This window comes from Rana temporaria, chromosome 5 (assembly GCF_905171775.1).
Source record: "Rana temporaria chromosome 5, aRanTem1.1, whole genome shotgun sequence".
Classification (NCBI taxonomy): domain Eukaryota; kingdom Metazoa; phylum Chordata; class Amphibia; order Anura; family Ranidae; genus Rana; species Rana temporaria.
The window spans coordinates 26699253-26719506 of record NC_053493.1 but is presented as its reverse complement, the minus strand read 5'-3'; the positions used below and the strand labels follow the sequence as shown (position 1 = coordinate 26719506).

At 46.6% G+C, this 20254-nt stretch overlaps 1 protein-coding gene across 1 annotated transcript in view; it reads left to right on the top strand.

The window, feature by feature from the left end:
- Window positions 1–1020: 1020 nt before the first annotated feature.
- The window catches only part of C1GALT1 (core 1 synthase, glycoprotein-N-acetylgalactosamine 3-beta-galactosyltransferase 1), a 35791-nt gene continuing 16557 nt past the window's right edge, over window positions 1021–20254 (top strand). The window contains exons 1-2 of the mRNA XM_040352285.1: window positions 1021–1478; window positions 18972–19639. Of these exons, the coding sequence (XP_040208219.1) occupies window positions 1253–1478; window positions 18972–19639 (894 nt within the window). The 5' untranslated portion in view covers window positions 1021–1252. The remainder of the gene's footprint in view (window positions 1479–18971; window positions 19640–20254) is intronic.

The following is a 20254-nucleotide window of genomic DNA, read 5'->3' as shown; positions in this document are numbered from 1 at the left end:
TGTCTTTTGACAGGTGTCTGCACCCCCCTCCCCCCTGAAAGGTGTCAAATGTGACACCGGAGGGGGGGAGGGTTCCGATCAGCGGGACTCCACTTTAGGGTGGAGAACCGCTTTAAGTGCATTTCTTGCTGTGAAAATGACAATGGTCCCAAAAATGTGTCAAAATTGTCCGAAGTGTCCGCCATAATGTCGCAGTCACGAAAAAAAAACGCTGATCGCCGCCATTAGTAGTAAAAAAAAAAAAATTTATAAAAATGCAATAAAACTATCCCCTATTTTGTAAACGCTATAAATTTTGCGCAAACCAATCGATAAACGCTTATTGCGATTTTTTTTACCAAAAATAGGTAGAAGAATACATATCGGCCTAAACTGAGAAAAAAAAAATAGTTTTATATATGTTTTTGGGGGATATTTATTACAGCAAAAAGTAAAAAATATTGAATTTTTTTCAAAATTGTCGCTCTATTTTTGTTTATAGAGCAAAAAATAAAAACCGCAGAGGTGATCAAATACCACCAAAAGAAAGCTCTATTTGTGGGGAAAAAAGGACGCCAATTTTGTTTGGGAGCCACGTCGCACGACCGCGCAATTGTCTGTTAAAGCGACGCAGTGCCGAATCACAAAACCTGGCCTGGGCATTTAGCTGCCTAAAGGTCCGGGGCTTAAGTGGTTAACCCATTAAGACCCATTAAAACCCCTTTCACACTGGGGCGTTTTTCAGGCGCTTTAGCGTTAAAAAAAGGCGCATGAAAGAAGCCGCATCTGCAATCCCAGTGTGAAAGTCCGAGTGATTTCACACTGAGGCGTTGCGCTGGGAGGGTGTCAAAAAAAGTGTATATAGCGTCATATAACTTTATAAAGTTCATTTTATTCTCTGTCACTGGATCCCTTTACGTAACAGTGACGTGCGCTCACAGCAGCCAGGGCGCCGCTTGGTTACTGCGCATGCGCCATCTCTGATGGGCGCAGCTCGCAGTATGACGACTAACACGTGACAGCAAGTCTATTTTCCCCGAGGATCGGATTCGCTCATTCTCCTCGGTGGGCGGGAAGAGGTTAATGGGGAGGCGGTGTGATTGTTGTACGATGGAAGCTGTCACTTCGGATACACTGTCCACAGCGCACATCATCCGAGGCCGCATGGGATGCCGGGACTTGTAGTTTAGCCGGGTGGTTGGATTTTGTCAGGACAGGGGGAGCAGTCCGGTCGGTCAGTCGGCGATGTGAGGGAGAAGAGCGGAGCGTTGTCATGGCGACCAACAAGTCCGTGCTCAGCCTGGCCACCTTCTCCTTCGGCCTGGCCATCGGCTTCATCTTGTGCTACGTCCTCTTCAGTATCGTCTTCCAGGAGCGGGAGGAGGCGGCGCCCGTCATCCTTCACAACGACCCGCACGGCGGACACTCCGATCACCATCACGGCGAGCCCCTTCCCGGGAACATCATGGACTTCAACCAGGACAGCCAGCAGCACCATGGTAACCCGACACCCCCCCTGAGACCCCCCTGACATCTTCCATGACCCGGGGGCCCTGACACCCCCACCCCCCTCTGACCACCGATCTCCCCCTGACACTTTACCGACCACCGATCTCCCCCCTGACACTTTACCGACCACCGATCTCCCCCCTGACACGTTACCGACCACCGGTCTCCCCCCCCCCCCCCCCTGACACGTTACCGACCACCGGTCTCCCCCCCCCCCCTGACAGGTTACCGGCCACAAATCTCCCCCCCTGACAGGTTACCGACCACCGGTCTCCCCCCCCCCCTGACAGGTTACCGGCCACCGATCTCCCCCCCTGACAGGTTACCGATCACCGATCTCCTCCCCCCTGACAGGTTACCGATCACCGATCTCCCCCCCCCTGACAGGTTACCGATCACCGATCTCCTCCCCCCTGACAGGTTACCGATCACCGATCTCCTCCCCCCTGACAGGTTACCGACCACCGATCTCCTCCCCCCTGACAGGTTACCGATCTCCTCCCCCCTGACAGGTTACCGACCACCGATCTCCTCCCCCCCGACACGTTTCCGACTACCGATCTCTCCCCCCCCCCCCCCGACACGTTTCCGACCACCGATCTCTCCCCCCCCCCCCCCCTGACACGTTTCCGATCTCTCCCCTGGACAGTCTGATGATGACTGATATCTCTCACATATAAATGTGCAGAACTTGTCCTGTAGGTATGAAGTGTTGCTGTATACATAAAGGGAATGTTGGGGGAAGGGGATAGCAAATGTTCGCTAATTTTATAGGTTGTCTCAGGGAATACCTATAATTGATCAAATACCCTGTTGGGTTTCGTTGCTGTAACCGATATATACATCTATTGATAAGTAAGGAAAGATCACTTGAAAAGAGGTTACCTTTAGCAGCAAATAATGATCCTTGCCAAAAAAATATAGGATACAACTTCATTTATTCTGGTATCATTAAAGGGGAGTCCCAGCCTGTTTTTAAGTTTATTAAAAGTCAGCAGCTAAAAAAAGTGTAGCTGCTGGCTTTTAATAAAGACACTTACCTGCTCCACGGTTCCAGCGACGCGCCGGCCAGAGTCTTCATTCCTAGTGTGGGCACCCGGCAGTGACAGCTTTCGGGTTCACGGCCGGGCACCCACTGCGCATGCTGAGCAGCGCGGCGCCGTCCGATTGGACAGGCGCTCGCCTACAGAGAGGGGCTGCAATAAGGTGATTAAGCTATTCGCCTTACCAGCCCCTCGGCGGAAGGAGGAAGAATCTGTACAGTACCTGTATAATTGTTGAGGCTTCCGGTCTGCATCGTTGTGGGAATAATACGGGCATTGCGTCACTTCCCGTTCGATGCAGTGCACTCTGGGAGCTTCTCTCCATAGCTCCCTGTCTTCACTGCGCAGCCGTGATATCAAATATCGCGCTATAAGAAAGAGGCGGTAACTTTTAAATTTACCACGCCTGCCATTGCTATGGCAACACAGACGCTGACGCCCATGGTCCGCGCTGCGTATGCGCGAGATCGAGCGGTGGATGCTGGGAACACAGCGTCACCGCAACCAGGAAGTCCCTGCCCGTATGTATTGCCAACACTCAAAATGGAAACGGAAGGAATATAAGTTATTTTTCAGGACAGAAAGAGAGCGGAGCGGACGTTAGAGCGGAGAGAGGTACGTTTCTTTAAGCCCTGCACTTAGCTATGTTAATAGACTTAAAAAAAAAAAAAACGTTATTGCATGGGAGATCCACTTTAATAGATGAAGTGTTACTGATTGACTAGTGTTGGTGATTGTATGACCCAAGTCCCCTCTGACAGTTAATAAGTGACTAGTGTCAGTGCACACCACACCAGACAAGTGTATGTACTCAGCATTGGACTGACTGGTCCCTGGTTACACTAATAGTATCCTGATTTTCCACGGGGAGGCCGGCCGGTCGCTGGTATCCCACGGGGAGGGAGGCCGGCCGGTCGCTGGTATCCCACGGGGAGGGAGGCCGGCCGGTCGCTGGTATCCCACGGGGAGGGAGGCCGGCCGGTCGCTGGTATCCCACGGGGAGGGAGGCCGGCCGGTCGCTGGTATCCCACGGGGAGGGAGGCCGGCCGGTCGCTGGTATCCCACGGGGAGGGAGGCCGGCCGGTCGCTGGTATCCCACGGGGGGGGGGGGGGGGGGCGGTCGCTTGTATCCCACGGGGGGGGGGCGGCCGGCCGGTCGCTGGTATCCCACGGGGAGGACGGCCGGTCACAGGTATCCCACGGGGAGGGAGGACGGCCGGTCGCTGGTATCCCACGGGGAGGGAGGACGGCCGGTCGCTGGTATCCCACGGGGAGGGAGGACGGCCGGTCGCTGGTATCCCACGGGGAGGGAGGACGGCCGGTCGCTGGTATCCCACGGGGAGGGAGGACGGCCGGTCGCTGGTATCCCACGGGGAGGACAGCCGGTCGCTGGTATCCCACGGGGAGGACGGCCGGTCGCTGGTATCCCACAGGGAGGACGGCCGGTTCCCGATGGCCTATGAGGGCAACTAGGGATTGATCTACTAAAACTGGATAGTGTCACATCTGGTGTAGCTGTGCACAGTAGCCAATCAGCTTCTAACTTCAGCTTGTTCAATTAAGCTTTGACAATAAGCCCCCCATTCACATCAGCGCAAGTTGACACATAAAATCGCATGCCAAACTACAGCCTTCAAAAGTAGTTCCTGCGCGACTTTTGGCGACTTCGGAGGCGATTTTTCAATAGACCTTTATGGAGGAACCCGCACAGATGTCTTTCAAGTCGTCCCCGAACTTACACTAAAATGAGAGTTTGAAATCGCGCGAGTTTCAAACCTGCGTTCAGAGTGAACAAGGGTGGAAACCTGGAAGCTGATTGGCTGCCATGTACAAGGTTCACCAGGTTTTGCACTCTCTAGTTTTAGTAAATCGAACCCCCAATGACACAAATATGTCACAAGAAGGACGGCTTGTCACTATTACCTGTCAGGTCACTAGATCTGGGGACTGATATTGTCATTGACTTTTATTCCCCATAGAGGTGAATACAACTTCCTCGATTCCAGCACATGGGGACACATGGTTTGTATTTCTGCTCATGTGTCACCTATAGATAAGAGTGGGGGATGTGTGATCAGGAAACTTGCAGTATTTTGTTTCCTCTGTGGTGACATAAGCAGAACAAACAGAAAACCTCCTCATGTTATACATTTATTTTCTATATAGTGTTTATAGAGTAGAACCCCTGTCAGGTTTTTATTGTGGTCTGTACATCTACTGGGGAGATTTAGGGCCAGATTCTCGTAGAATGGCTTAAAAATGCGGTGGCGTAACGTATCTCATTTACGTTACGCCGCCGCAAGTTTTACGGGCAAGTGCTTGATTCGCAAAGCACTTGCCTGTAAAGTTGCGGCGGCGTAGCGTAAATCCTCCGGCGCAAGCCCGCCTAATTCAAATGATCCGGGTAGGGGGCGTGGATCATTTAAATGAGGCGCCTTCCCGCGCCGAACGTACTGCGCATGCGCCGTCCCTAAAATTTCCTGACGTGCATTGCGCTAAATGACGTCGCAAGGACGTCATTGGTTTCGACGTTAACGTAAATGGCGTCCAGCGCCATTCACAGACGACTTACGCAAACGACGTAAATTTTTAAATTTCGACGCGGGAACGACCGCCATACTTAACATTGACTGCACCTCATAGACCCAGGGGCAACTTTACGCGTCGCAAATCTTACGTAAACGTTGTAACTTCACTCCGTCGGTCGGGCGTACGTTCGGGAATTCGCGTATTTTACTAATTTGCATACTCGATCGGGAAAACGACGTTGGCGACACCTAGCGGCGAACAAAAAAATTGCATTTAAGATCCGACAGCGTAAGAGCCTTACGCCTGTCGGATCTAATGGTTATCTATGCGTAACTGATTCTAAGAATCAGTCGCATAGATACGACGGTCCAGATTAGGACTTACGACGGCGCACATGGCGTTGCGCCGTCGTAAGCCCTTTGAGAATCTGGGCCTTAGCCTCTCTATTTCTTCTATTTGCCTTTTATTGGGACACCTAATCACTTTAACCCCGGAAGGATTTGCCCCCCCCCCCCCCCCCCCCCCCCCCCCAAAAAAACAGGCCATTTTTGCGATTCGGCACTGCGTCACTTAAACTGACAATTGCGCGGTTGTGCGACGTTGTACCCAAACAAAATTGAGGTCCAAAATAGAGCTTTCTTTTGGTGGTATTTGATCACCTCTGCGGTTTTTATTTTTTGCGCTATAAACAAAAATAGAGCGAAAATTTTTGAGAAAAAATGCAATATTTTGTACTTTTGCTATAATAAATATCCCCAAAAAATTATATATATATAAAAAAAAAAAATCTTCATCAGTTTGGGCCGATATGTAAAGGGCGGGACTTTAAATGAAGCACACAGTTAATAGTGGGGGGTCAAAAAATAGTATATTAGATATGTAACATGATAAAAATTCATACAAATTGTTACATTGGTCACAGTATAATTCATCTATATGCATGAGAGAACCTGATAGTGCATGGCGATGACTCGGGATTAGGATACACCAACTGTGAGACTTTCCATTGTACAGTATTGATACATCAGTCACAGTATGATTCTCTATATACATGTCGGTGACGCGGGATTAGGACTAGACCGACTGTGAGACTTTCCATTGTACAGTATTGATACATCAGTCACAGTATGATTCTCTATATACATGTCGGTGACGCGGGATTAGGACTAGACCAACTGTGAGACTTTCCATTGTACAGTATTGATACATTAGTCACAATATGATTCTCTATATACATGTCGGTGACGCGGGATTAGGACTAGACCAACTGTGAGACTTTCCATTGCACAGTAAATAATTGATAATATACAAGCATTCGTATGAATGAAGTTGAATACATAATCGGTGTTACACATTGCATGTAGTAGTATAGTATAGTATTTATAATTGCTCTTCAGGAGCGACAATGTGTGTATCTGAAATTAAACATATAGTTTCAAGGTCAACAATGCTTTTGTAAAGGAAAAACGGAATAAGGAAGTAAAACTTGGGGATATCCACTAGTTGTAAGTAGGTTGTCCCGATACTAGTATCGGTATCGGGACTGATACCGAGCATTTGTGCGTCAGTAGGCGGATTGGGCGGCCTCAGTGGTTGGAGCGGATTCAGTGGGCGGAGAGGGCGGGCAGCGTCAGTAGGCGGATTCGGCGGCCTCAGTGGTTGGAGCGGGTGAGCGGATTCAGTGGGCGGAGAGGGTGGGAGGCGTCAGTGGGCGGGCGGCCTCAGTGGGCAGACCGGTCGCCGTCAGCTTGGCATTTTTATTTCCAATTTTTTTTTTTTACTAATAATGGCGGTGATCTGCGATTATTTTTTTTAGCAGGACTGCAACATTGCAGCAGACACATCGGACACTTTTGATACTTTTTTTGGATACATTGACATTTTATACAGCGATCAGAGCTAAAAATAGCCACTGATTACTGTATAAATGTGACTGGCAGGGAAGGAGTTAACACTAGGGAGCGATCAAGGGGGTTAAAGCGGGGGGGTTCACCCAAAAACAAAATTTTAACATTACATTCAGCCGAGTTGTCGGTTTTTTTTTATCCCCGTACATACAGTATTTTCACCGCTGCTTCCGGGTATGTCTTCTGTGGGACTGGGCGTTCCTAATTTACAGGCTTCTGACCGTCGCATACAGCGCGTCACGAGTTGCCGAAAGAAGCCGGACTGCGAGTCGGCTCTATACGGCGCCTGCGCACCGACGTTCGGCTTCTTTCGGCAACTCGTGACGCGCAGTATGCGACGGTCAGAAGCCTGTCAATTAGGAACGCCCAGTCCCGCAGAAGACATTCCCTGGAAGCAGCGGTGAAAATACGGTATGTACGGGGATAAAAAAAAAAAACAGCCGATTGTCATTAGGACAACTCGGCTGAATGTCATGTTAATTTTTTTTTGGGGTGAACCTCCACTTTAAGTGTGTGTCCTAGGGAGTGTTTCACACTGGGGGGGGGATGGGACTGCCTGGAGGAGGAGAGAGGTGGCTCTTCATACTTGGTATGAACAGCAGATCTCTCTCCTTTCCCCTGACAGAACGCAGATCTGTCTGTTTCCATTGATCTCTGTTCTGTCTCTCTCAGGAGCGTTTGCGGGTGCCTGGCGGACATTGGCTCCATCGTCGCATGCGCCCCTTTAAGCGGCTGACGTATAGCTAAGAGTGGTTTGCCCAGGAGAGCCAACCAAGTGGCTAATTGGGTGGCTCCCATTACATTGGAGAGATTTTCTTTGCTTTGTGCCTGAGGCAGGAACTCCATAGAATTGTAGAATTGAACTGATTCTCATGTTCTTGAAGCAGCTCTACAACCACCTGCAATGCATGCAGTTGTGGCGTGCTAGTGCGGGGGTCAAAGGGGTTAAAGCAGGTAGTGGGGGGGGGGGGGGTGCAACACCCCACACCCCTCCACTGCCTGTCAAATGCTCGCTGATGTTTGAGGTGGGTGGGCCAGTCCATTGAAGATCCAGAATATCAATTTCTGCGGCTGTGTGATGAAATGTGTGTGGTGTGATCTCCATGTCTGGCGGTTGGTGACAGTTTGTTTGTACAAAGTTGTAGATGAGACCTGTATTGTGTTTCCTGTCTGATTTGCGTTTCGTGTCATGTGTACAACATTCATTCTGCATGTAGCTTTAGAGATCAATGTAATAAAATAAACTGGTAAAAAAAAATTATATACAGTACAGACCAAAAGTTTGGACACACCTTCTATGAAAACCGACTATGAAAACTGTAGATTCACACTGAAGGCATGAAAACTATGAATGAACACATGTGGAATTATACAGAACAAAAAAGTGTGAAACAACTGAAAATATATTTCATATTCTAGGTTCTTCCACCTTTTGCAGCAGACACATCTCTAGAACTGGTAAGAGGAGACTGTGTGAATCAGGCCTTCATGGTAGAATATCTGCTAGGAAACCACTGCTAAAGAAAGGCAACAAGCAGAAGAGACTTGTTTGGGATAAAGAACACAAGGAATGGACATTAGACCAGTGGAAATCTGTGCTTTGGTCTGATGAGTCCAAACTTGAGATCTTTGGTTCCAACCCCCGTGTCTTTGTGCGACGCAGAAAAGGTGAACGGATGGACTCTACATGCCTGGTTCCCACCGTGAAGCATGGAGGAGGAGGTGTGATGGTGTGGGGGTGCTTTGCTGGTGACACTGTTGGGGATTTAATCAAAATTGAAGGCATACTGAACCAGCATGGCTACCACAGCATCTTGCAGCGGCATGCTATTCCATCCGGTTTGCGTTTAGTTGGACCATCATTTATTTTTCAACAGGACAATGACCCCAAACACACCTCCAGGCTGTGTAAGGGCTATTTGACCAAGAAGGAGAGTGATGGGGTGCTGCGCCAGGTGACTACCTCTTGAAGCTCATCAAGAGAATGCCAAGAGTGTGCCAAGCAGTAATCAAAGCAAAAAGTGGCTACTTTGAAGAACCTAGAATATGAAATATATTTTCAGTTGTTTCACACTTTTATGTTATGTATAATTCCACATGTGTTCATTCATAGTTTTGATGCCTTCAGTGTGAATCTACAATTTTCATAGTCATGAAAATAAAGAAAACTCTTTGAATGAGAAGGTGTGTCCAAACTTTTGGTCTGAACTGTATGTATGTATGTATGTATGTAGATAGATAGATAGAACGATAGATATATCTATCTCAACCAGTGAGGTCATCAGTGTTGATAAGAAGGGTGTTGATCATAGGGGGTCAACCGTTATAGGTTTTTCAGGGCCGATGCTTCTGCCGCCTTTCGGGCCGATATTCTGTATATCACTCAGCTGCCACCCAGATGCAGCGTGTCACTTGCCACTGTCTCATGTCACCCAGATGCAGCATGTTACTTGCCACTGTCGCCTGCCACCCAGATGCAGCGTGTCACTTGCCACTGTCGCCTGCCACCCAGATGCAGCGTGTCACTTGCCACTGTCGCTTGCCACTGTCGCCTGCCACCCAGATGCAGCGTGTCACTTGCCACTGTCACCTGCCACCCAGATGCAGCATGTCACTTGCCACTGTCACCCAGATGCAGCATGTTACTTGCCACTTTTACTTGCAAACCAGATGCAGCGTGCCACTGCTACCCAGATGCAGCGTGTCACTTGCCACTGTCGCCTGCCACCCAGATGCAGCATGTCACTTGCCACTGTCACCCAGATGCAGCTTGTCACTACTTGCACTACTTCTGGCAGCCTCTCTCAGCGGCATCTGAGCGTTTAAACTTCCACATGCAGGCGGTAAGAGATGACGTAACTCTCTGCTCACCCGCTGCTGTGTCAAGAGCAGCCTTCATGGCCCTGCTGTAGGGCTGAACAGTGGTGATGTGAGGCGGGCAGTGAGAGATGATGCCATCTTTCTGCTGCCCGCCGCACTGCTGACAGAGACTGCAGCGAGCGTTGCAAAGGGACAGGGAGACGAGGACTGACCAATAGCGGTAAGTTTCTGGCCGATACCGATTATTCGAAATATTAGAATATTGCATTTGTTCTGTGTGAATAGAGCACAAAACAATTACAGTGAAACCTCAGATTGCAAGTAACGCGGGTAACAAGCGTTTCTCAATATGAGCAATTTTATTTTTTAAAATCCTGAGTCGGTTTGCGAGTGTTTGTCTCGCAGCACGAGCAGGATTCAAGCCTCTGCGGTGTGCAGTACCATTTTTGGCCAGAGGTGCGGGGCGCCGGCAACACACTGTTTGGAAATACTCAGTTCCTGAGTGTTTCCAAGCCTTTCCGAGGGTTCCCGAGTGTTCGAGTATGTCCGCGTCTCTCTGGCGCCCCTCCACCTCTGGCCACATGCGGTATTGCATGCAATATAAGTCAATGTGGAATTAATTATCTTCATTTTCATTGACTTTTATGGGGGAAACCTTGCTTTGATATGCGAGTGCTTTTGGATTACAAGCATTCTCCTTGAACAGATTATGCTCGTAATCCAAGGTTCCACTGTATTCGTGTTTTTTTTCTGTGTTACTTGAATGTTTTGCTATGATTTAGACTGAAAATACCGCATTTGGCCACTAGATGGTGGTAAGTATATTAGGAAATTCGTATGATACTTGGCACAGCAGAGTTGTAATGCCGTGGTTCACATCGGAACCCGCTGCGCTTAAAAAAAATATAGACATTTAGCAACAATGTGGTGTGAACTGACACCATTAGAAACAATGCTTCGGGGCTGAGCTAGAAATAGCTGACAGTATGGCCCCATTGCATGTGGTGTTAAAAGGCCTTCGAAAATGTGGAATTTGCTGACAACGTTGACTACAGCCCCTGCGGCTGTATGACAAGATCACTAGGAAGGAGCCGCCTTGTAATAGCAGCAAGAGAAATGCAGAGGCTGACCAGGGATGTTGTCAGACGGCTGGTGGGAGAGGAGGGGTGCTCAGTCCAACCTAGCTAGGAAAGGGGCAGCTTCTTCATAACCGCTACTTGTCTCGGCTCTAAGCACTATCCTGAGACAGGCAAGAGGAATGCAGAGGCTGACACGCCTCCTTTCCCTCTGTGTTCTTCTTGCCACCACTTGTCTCGGGAAAATGCAGAGCCAAAACAACTACTATAAAGTGGCTGCCTCCTTCCTAGCTGTGTTGTTGAACACCCAGGAGCGAAATGGGGGGGAGCCCAGTCTGATCTCATAGCAAGGGTTAAAACATCCGTCTCCTTCCTAGGGATGTTGTCGGAGGGGTGCCCAGACCAACCCCCATAGCTAGGAAGGAGACGGCCTCTTCATAACGGCCACTTGTCTCGGCTCTAAGTATTTTCCTGAAAAGGGTGATGGTAAGAGGGATTCGGAGGCTGACACGCCCCTTTCTCTCTGCATTCCTGTTGCCGCCACTCATCTAAGGAAAATGCACAGAGCCATTTCCTCCATTTATGTTAGCAAGGGGTGAGTAGAGGAGACCTGATCAGCGTCTCTCCTGATGGGGGGGCGTCTGCGCTGATAATCGGCGCATTGATTATTAGTACAGACCCATCAAGGATGCCAATCAGTAGTGCCTCTTTATCAATGCCCATCATCCATCAGTGCTGCATATTAAAACAGCGGCACTGATGAGGCACTATCGAAGTGCCCTCTGTCGAATAGTGCACAGGACAGAGCCTTTCTGATTTGCCGATCAGAGTAATGTGACCATGGCGCATGCGCACATCACAGGAGGCAGTTTTTGACGAGAGAAGGTATTTCACGAACACTATTGAAAGATGGATACAGAGCGGAGGGACACCATAGTTGTTACATTATGCCTCCTTGTTGCAGGGTGGCTTGTGGCTGTGTTGATGGGCGGAATATTCGATCGTGTGTACGTGGCATAAGAGCAAACGCCACAAGATGTTTGGTGTTGTGTGTGTGTGAGCCAGATAAAGCTTTCCTGTGCCCCTCTCTGGTTTAGTTTCACTTGGGGACTACTTTACCTACTACATACAACTAATCATTCGGGTGCTTTGGCCAGGCGGGTCACAATGTTAGGATTTAGTCACGTTTTGTACACATTGATTGTTGGCACAGAGGTAGTTGACGTATTTTTAGCACACGTACTGCCATGGTGGTATGAATCACTTTGTAATTGTATTATCACTCTGATAGTATCACTGCGGGGATTACGTCTGATCTCCCGTGTTAGGAGGTGAACTGTTAAGTTGAGGTGACGTTATAGATAAGTAACTTGGCTTTCGTCTTTGTGTGTGATAAGAGAGCTGAAACAACACGAGACGTATCTGTGCTGATGGTTGTTATTAGTGTAAAAAAACTGTGCACTTAAAGGGTAACGCCACTTTCTCAGAGAAAAAATGTAAAATAAAATAAAAAAATTGAATATGGTGTATACAATTCCTTTACAAGTCTTAATGTCATTGAAGGGTATTAACCACTTAAAGCGGGAGTTCACCCATAAAACAATTTTTACCCTTAGACTGATGCTCATTTTGTCAAGGGGAATCGGCTAGTTGTTTTAAAATCGAAGCTGTACTTACCGTTTTAGAGATGCATCTTCTCCGCCGCTTCCGGGTATGGTCTTCGGGACTGGGCGTTCCTATTTTGATTGACAGGCTTCCGACGGTCGCATCCATCGCATCACGAGTAGCCGAAAGAAGCCGAACGTCGGTGCGGCTCTATACTGCGCCTGCACACCGACGTTCGGCTACTTTCGGAAAATCGTGACACGATGAATGCGACCGTCGGAAGACTGTCAATCAAAATAGGAACGCCCAGTCCCGCAGCCCATACACGGAAGCGGCGGAGAAGATGCATCTCTAAAACGGTAAGTACTGCTTCGATTTAAAAAAAAACTAGCCAATTCTCCTAGACAAAATGAGCCTCAATCTAATGTTAAAAAGTGTAATTTCTGGGTGAACCTCCACTTTAAGGACCGAATCATGTGTGTATATATACGTCGGCACTTTTAACCGCTTCAGCCCCGGACCATTTGGTTGGTCAAAGACCAGGCCACTTATTGCGATACAGCACTGCGTCGGTTTAAGGCTGCATTCACACCTAGGCGTTTTGTCGCCTGAAGCGCGACGCTACAATACGCTGGAGGGGAAAAATAACATTATACCCTATGGAGATGGTTCACATCTGCACGCCGAACGCCTGAAGCTCAAACAAGTTCCGGACCCTTTTTTGTTGCATGTATCGGACGGTTTGGGCGTATTTGAGCGTTTCCATTTCCCATAGAAAGTAATGGAAACGCTCGATTCAAGTGACTTGCGCGACAACGAGCGTTTGCTACGGGCGTTTTGTCGCTTTAATCAATAGAACTTTTCCCAGGCAGAAGATTAAACAAATCTACCAACATAGCAACAAGTGATGAAAAGATGATAATTTTTCCTATTGGCTAAAATAAAAAACGTTGAAGTACAAAAACATCGGACGACGCTGTATGCAAACGCGCAAATAAGCATGAATACGCGCGACAAAACGCCGAAAAAAAAAAACGCCCAAAAAAAAACGACCAACGCCTAGGTGTGAATGCAGCCTAACTGACAATTGTCCGGTCGTGCGACGTGGCTCCCAAACAAAATCTCCAAAAGGCATCAAAATACAGATTAGACATTCTTATAATATGTCAAAAAAAGTTAGATTTTATTTCCATCATTTACACTTTCAAAATTACAGAAAACAAAAAAATGGCGTCTGCAAAAGTTTGGGCACCCTGCAGAATTTATAGCATGCACTGCCCCCTTTGCAAAGCTGAGACCTGCCAGTGTCATGGATTGTTCTCAATCATCGTCTGGGAAGACCAGGTGATGCCAATCTCAAAGGTTTTAAATGCCCAGACTCATCTGACCTTGCCCCAACAATTGGCACCATGGGTTCTTCTAAGCAGTTGTCTAGAAAACTGAAAGTGAAAATAGTTGACCCTCACAAAGCTGGGGAAGGCTATAAGAAGATAGCAAAGCGTTTTCAGATGTCAATATCCTCTGTTAGGAATGTAATTAAGAAATGGCAGTCATCAGGAACAGTGGAAGTTAAAGCAAGATCTGGAAGACCAAGAAAAATATCAGACAGAACAGCTCACAGGATTGTGAGAAAAGCAATTCAAAACCCACGTTTGACTGCACGATCCCTCCAGAAAGATCTGGCAGACACTGGAGTTGTGGTACACTATTCCACTATAAAGAGATACTTGTACAAATATGGTCTTCATGGAAGAGTCATCAGAAGAAAACCTCTTCTACGTCCTCACCACAAAAATCAGCGTTTGAACTTTGCAAATGAACATATAGACAAGCCTGATGCATTTTGGAAACAAGTTCTGTGGACCGATGAGGTTAAAATAAAATGTTTTGGCCGGAATGAGCAAAGGTACGTTTGGAGAAGAAAGGGCACAGAATTTAATGGAAAGAACCTCTGTCCAACTGTGAAGCATGGGGGTGGATCAATCATGCTTTGGGGTTGTATTGCAGCCAGTGGCACAGGGAACATTTCACGAGTAGAAGGAAAAATGGATTCAATAAAATTTCAGCAAATTTTGGATGGTAACTTGATGCCATCTGTGAAAAAGCTGAAGTTAAAGAGAGGATGGCTTCTACAAATGGATAATGATCCTAAACACACCTCAAAATCCACGGGTGATTACGTCAAGAGGCGTAAACTGAAGGTTTTGCCATGGCCTTCACAATCTCCTGACCTCAACATAATTGAAAATCTATGGATAGACCTTAAAAGAGCAGTGCGTGACAGACAGCCCAGAAATCTCAAAGAACTGGAAGACTTTTGTAAGGAAGAATGGGCAAAGATACCTCAAACAAGAATTGAAAGACTCTTGGCTGGCTACAAAAAGTGTTTACAAGCTGTGATACTTGCCAAAGGGGGCAGTACAAGATATTAACTCTGCAGGGTGCCCAAACTTTTGCAGACGCCATTTTTTTTGTTTTTTGTCATTTTGAAAGTGTAAATGATGGAAATAAAATCTAACTTTTTTTGACATATTATAAGAATGTCTAATCTGTAATTTGATGCCTTTTGGAGACTTTTCCATCTTTCCTTGGCTTCGCTATGCACATTAATTCAAATTTTTACCTTGGGTGCCCAAACTTTTGATCCCCACTGTATATACATCCATTTGCGCAGCCGTGCCATTCTGGCGATTGTATAAGTACGTGTGGCAGTCGGCAAGCGGTTAAATATGGATATCTCGGTAACGGGAGCGGCTGCTGCTACAACCAAGATATCCATCTTTTTAGCGGCCGGTCCTGTAAACGATCATGGTGGTCCCTGCGGCGGATTCGCCACGAGATCAGTTTTTGGCGGCTGGAGAGGGGCTCTCTGTCGCTTACCGGAACCGTCGGTAGCGGCAGAGCCGATCAGGATCTGTCAGTGGCTGGGTATGGATACGAGTGAGAGAAAGCTGGCCCCCCACCCCTCTCCATACCGTAGCAGCGCGGAAGCGACATCAAAATGTCACTTCCGTCCATATGTCTTAATATGGTGTTCAAAATACACAAAATGTATGATGTTTGGGGGTCCTAAGTAATTTTCTAGCAAAAAAATTGTTTTTAACTTGTAAACACAGAGTCTGAAAAACGGGCTCGGTCCTTAAAGGGGTTGTAAAGGGAAAACATTTGTTCCCTAAATAGCTTCCTTTACCTTAGTGCAGTCCTCCTTCACTTACCTCATCCTTCCATTTTGCTTTTAAATATCCTTATTTCTTCTGAGAAATCCTCACTTCCTGTTCTTCTGTCTGTAACTCCACACCGTAATGAAAGGCTTTCTCCCTGGTGTGAAGAAAGCCTCTTGGGGGGGGGGGGGGTGAGCAGGAGTGTCAGAACGCCCACTAACACACAGCTCCTTTATTTGCAAAGTAGAGTGTCCTGACTCTCCTGCTAGCCCCCTCAAGAGGCTTTCTCCACACCAGGGAGAAAGTGTTGCATTACTGTGTGGAGTTACAGACAGAAGAACAGGAAGTGAGGATTTCTCAGAAGAAATAAGGACATTTAAAAGCAAAATGGAAGGATGAGGTAAGTGAAGGAGGACTGCACTAAGGTAAAGGAAGCTATTTAGGGAAAAGTTTCTTTCCTTTACAACCCCTTTAAGTAGTTAAAGTGATTGTAAAGGGTATTTTCTTTTCAAATAATAAACATGTTATACATCCCTGTTCTGTGCAATGCTTTTGCACAGAGCAGCCCCGATTTTATCCTTCTAGGGTACCCCGCTTCTGCTCCTGGCTCCACCTCTTCGGTGAGTTCCCCATAGGAAGTCACTTCCTTTTGGATAAATCGCGCATGCTCGATCCCGAGCCTCGCTGCCTGCATCTATGCTGACTGCGTTGATGGGGGAAATCGGCCAGTTCCATCCTTGGTGGAAGGAAAAAAAATTTGCAGAGTCTATGGCCTGCCTAAGATGTGTAGTGAAGCTGTGCTCCGGATCAGACCCTTCCTGTTGTTGATAAAGGTTGGGCAGCATCCTACCCGTCCTGTTTAACTGGATGGAGATTTAATCTGCACACAATGCATCATCATTATGTACGTAGAACCGGCTGTAGTGGCTGCTGGATTAAAGCAAAACTGCATGCAAACACATTCCAGTAGTTTAGTTTTTTTTTTTATTTTTTTTCCATTTTTGGATAGAGAAAAGCTGGCCATATGATACAATTTTCTTGTTCCATTTCCTTTAGATTTACCTTAGTTTTTTTTTTTATTTGAATGCAAAACAAACAAAAAAAAAAGAGTATTTCTTCGCTCATTGGTTCTGATTTGCTGTGAAACAACAGGAAAAATCAGACCTGATTTTCTTGCAGTGTGTACCCCACCTAGGGACGTTGGATGCCCACAGATTCCTTATCGCTGCACATATGCGTTACGTGGTTTATATACAACAGCTTGGGTATAGAGTTTTATTGAGGCACGCTGATCTGGTGGTGTGTGTTTTTTTTACATTTCCCAAACATTCATTTTATACTTTATTTTTTTTTATTAACCCCTTGCCGCCGAGCGTACACACATATGCGTCCTCGACTTTCGGGGGTTATACCAGGATGATGCCCACAGCTGCAGGCATCATCTTGGTACCGTTGTTTAGAGCGGGCGATTGGCTATCCAGGCATAACAACCGATACGGATAAAAGCCCCTCCGGTTGTTATACCGGAGGAGCAGGAGGGGACATCCCCCTCCCGCCACTCTGACCGGGCCTCCCATCCCACCGGGAGATCCGATCCACATTGCGCCACTTCCGGCGTAAACTGTTTTGTGCCAGTCTCCTAAATGTAAACACGGAAGCGGCATCACAACATCCGCTTTACTTGGCTGCCGATGGCACCGGGTTTAAAAAAAATACTGTATTCAGAATCACTGTTTTCGGTGATATGAATACTTTGAAGTGTAAAGGAGGGATTGGGGGTCTCTTAGACCCCTGATCCCTCCATAAAGAGTACCTGTCACCACCTATTACTGTCACAAGGGATGTTTACATTCCTTGTGACAGCAATAAAAGTGATCAAATTTGTATTTTATTTTTAAAAACACAATTTAATAATCTAAAAATAAGAAAAAAATGTAAAACATTTTTAAAGCCCCCCCCCCCCGCATACGGAAGTCACGCCCGCATATGTAAACAATGTTCAAATCGCACATGTGAGGTATCGCTGTGATTGTCAGAGTGAGAGCAATAATTATAGCACTAGACCTCCTCTGTATCTCTAACCTGCTAACCGTAAAAAAAAATTAAAGCGTCGCCTATGGAGATTTTTAGGTAGCATAGTTTGTCGCCATTCCACGAGAGCGTGCAATTGTAAAGCGTGACATGTTTGGTATCTGTTTACTCAGCGTAACATCATCTTTCACATTATACAAAAAAAATTGGCTAACTTATTATTATTATTATTATTATTATTATTATTATTATTATTATTATTATTTATTTATTTTTAATTCATGAAAGTAATTTTTTCTCAAAGTTGCGTTTAAAACACAGCTTCACAAATATCGTGTGACATAAAATATTGCAACAATCGCCATTTTATTCTCTGCTAAAAAAAAAAATATGATGTTTGGGGGTTCCAAGTAATTTTCCAACCAAAAAATACGGATTTTGACCACTGGGCACTTAAACCCCCTTCCTAACCAGACCAATTTTCAGCTTTCGGTGCTCTCACAATTTGAATGACAATTACTCAGTCATACAACACTGTACCCATCTGCAATTTTTGTCCTTTTATTTTTTATTTTATTTTTCCCCACAAATAGAGCTTTCGTTTGGTGGTATTTGATCACCTCTGGGTTTTTTATTTTTTGTGCTATAAAAGAAAAAAACACTGAAAATTCTGTAAAAATTTAAAAAAAATCTTGTTTCTGTCATATTAACAGGTATTGCGGAGTATGGGGGGGGGGGTATTGCAGAGTATGATGGGGGGGGGGGTATTGCAGAGTATGGGGGGGGTATTGCAGAGTATGGGGGGGTATTGGTGTTATTGCAGAGTATTGCACAGGGAGGGAAGGATGGCTGGATCTGTGACTGCATTTCTCACAGATCCAGCCCACAGCAGCTGCTGCTGCTTCCGTTCTCCCCCTCTCCTCTCCTCTCACACTGTACCGATCGGTACAGAGAGGAGAGGGAGGAACCGGCGTCACATGACGCCGTTTTTTTTTTTACAAGTGATCGCTCCGTCATTTGACGGAGCGATCACGTGGTAAACGGCCGCTATCAGCGGCAATTTACCGCGATCTGTGATGCGCCGGGTCTTCTAGACCTGGCGCTCACAGATGATTCCGGTGGCGCGCGAGAGGAGGATTCTGGGAGGACGTCCTCCCAGAACAACTCGACCGCGCTGTAGACGTCTTTTGTCTATGGCGCGGTGGCAAAGAGGTTAACTTGTAAACATCAAATGTCAGAAATAGTCTTAGTCATGAAAGGGTTAAAAATGCTCTGTTAATTTTAATATATTGCCATCTCATTCCTCTTTAGATGAAGATGTCCATGTATCTGAAGACTTGCACAAGAAGGTGAAAATCCTCTGCTGGGTGATGACCGGACCTCAAAACCTGGACAAGAAGACCAAACACGTTAAGGCAACCTGGGCTCAGAGGTGTAATAAAGTCTTGTATATGAGCTCCGAAGAAAACAAAGACTTCCCCACAGTGGGTCTGGACACAAAGGAGGGCCGAGACCAGCTTTATTGGAAGACCATCAAGGCCTTCCAGTACGTTCACGACCACCACCTGGACGAGGCCGATTGGTTCATGAAAGCCGACGATGACACGTATGTCGTGGTGGACAACTTGCGTTGGCTTTTGTCAAAGCATAAGCCAGAAGACCCCATTTACTTTGGAAGGAGGTTTAAGCCCTACGTGAAGCAGGGGTACATGAGTGGGGGGGCTGGGTATGTGCTCAGCAAAGAAGCCCTGAAGAGGTTCGTGAATGCCTTCAAGGAAGAAAAATGTACCCACAGCTCCTCGGTGGAGGATATGGCGCTTGGGAAATGTATGGAGAACATTCATGTCAAAGCGGGAGATTCCAGAGACACCAGCGGGAAGGAGACCTTCCACCCGTTTGTTCCAGAACACCATCTTATCCAGGGCTACTTGCCAAGGACTTTCTGGTATTGGAATTACAATTATTACCCTGCCATAGAGGTCAGTCTCTGAAATGATTTACTGTTGCATTTGTATTCTACTATAAAATTCTGGGGGCGCTATACCAGTGTGTAGGAACATTTACATCTCTCTGTATCCAAAGGAGCTTACAATCTACTGTCCACATAAATTGCAAGGCAATTAGCACACTAATTTGTATATAAATATATATATATATATTTTTTTTATATATATAAATTAATATTATACACCAGGGTTTGACAACCCTCCCGTCCCCCCCCCCCGTCCCGACGAGCTTGCGCGCAGAAGCGAACACATACATGAGCAGCGCCCACATATGTAAACGGTGTTCAAACCACACATGTGAGGTATCGCCGCGATTGGTAGAGTGAGAGCAATAATTCTAGCCCTAGACCTCCTCTGTAACTCAAAACATGCAACCTGTAGATTTTTTTTAAAGTTTGTCGGCATTCCACGAGCGGACGCAATTTTGAAGCGTGACATGTTGGGTATGAATTTACTCGGCGTAACATTATCTTTCATAATATAAATAAAATGGGAGTAACTTTACTGTTTTATTTTTTTAATTAAAAAAGTGTAATTTTTTCCCAAAAAAGTGCGCTTGTAAGACCGCTACGCAAATACAGCGTGACA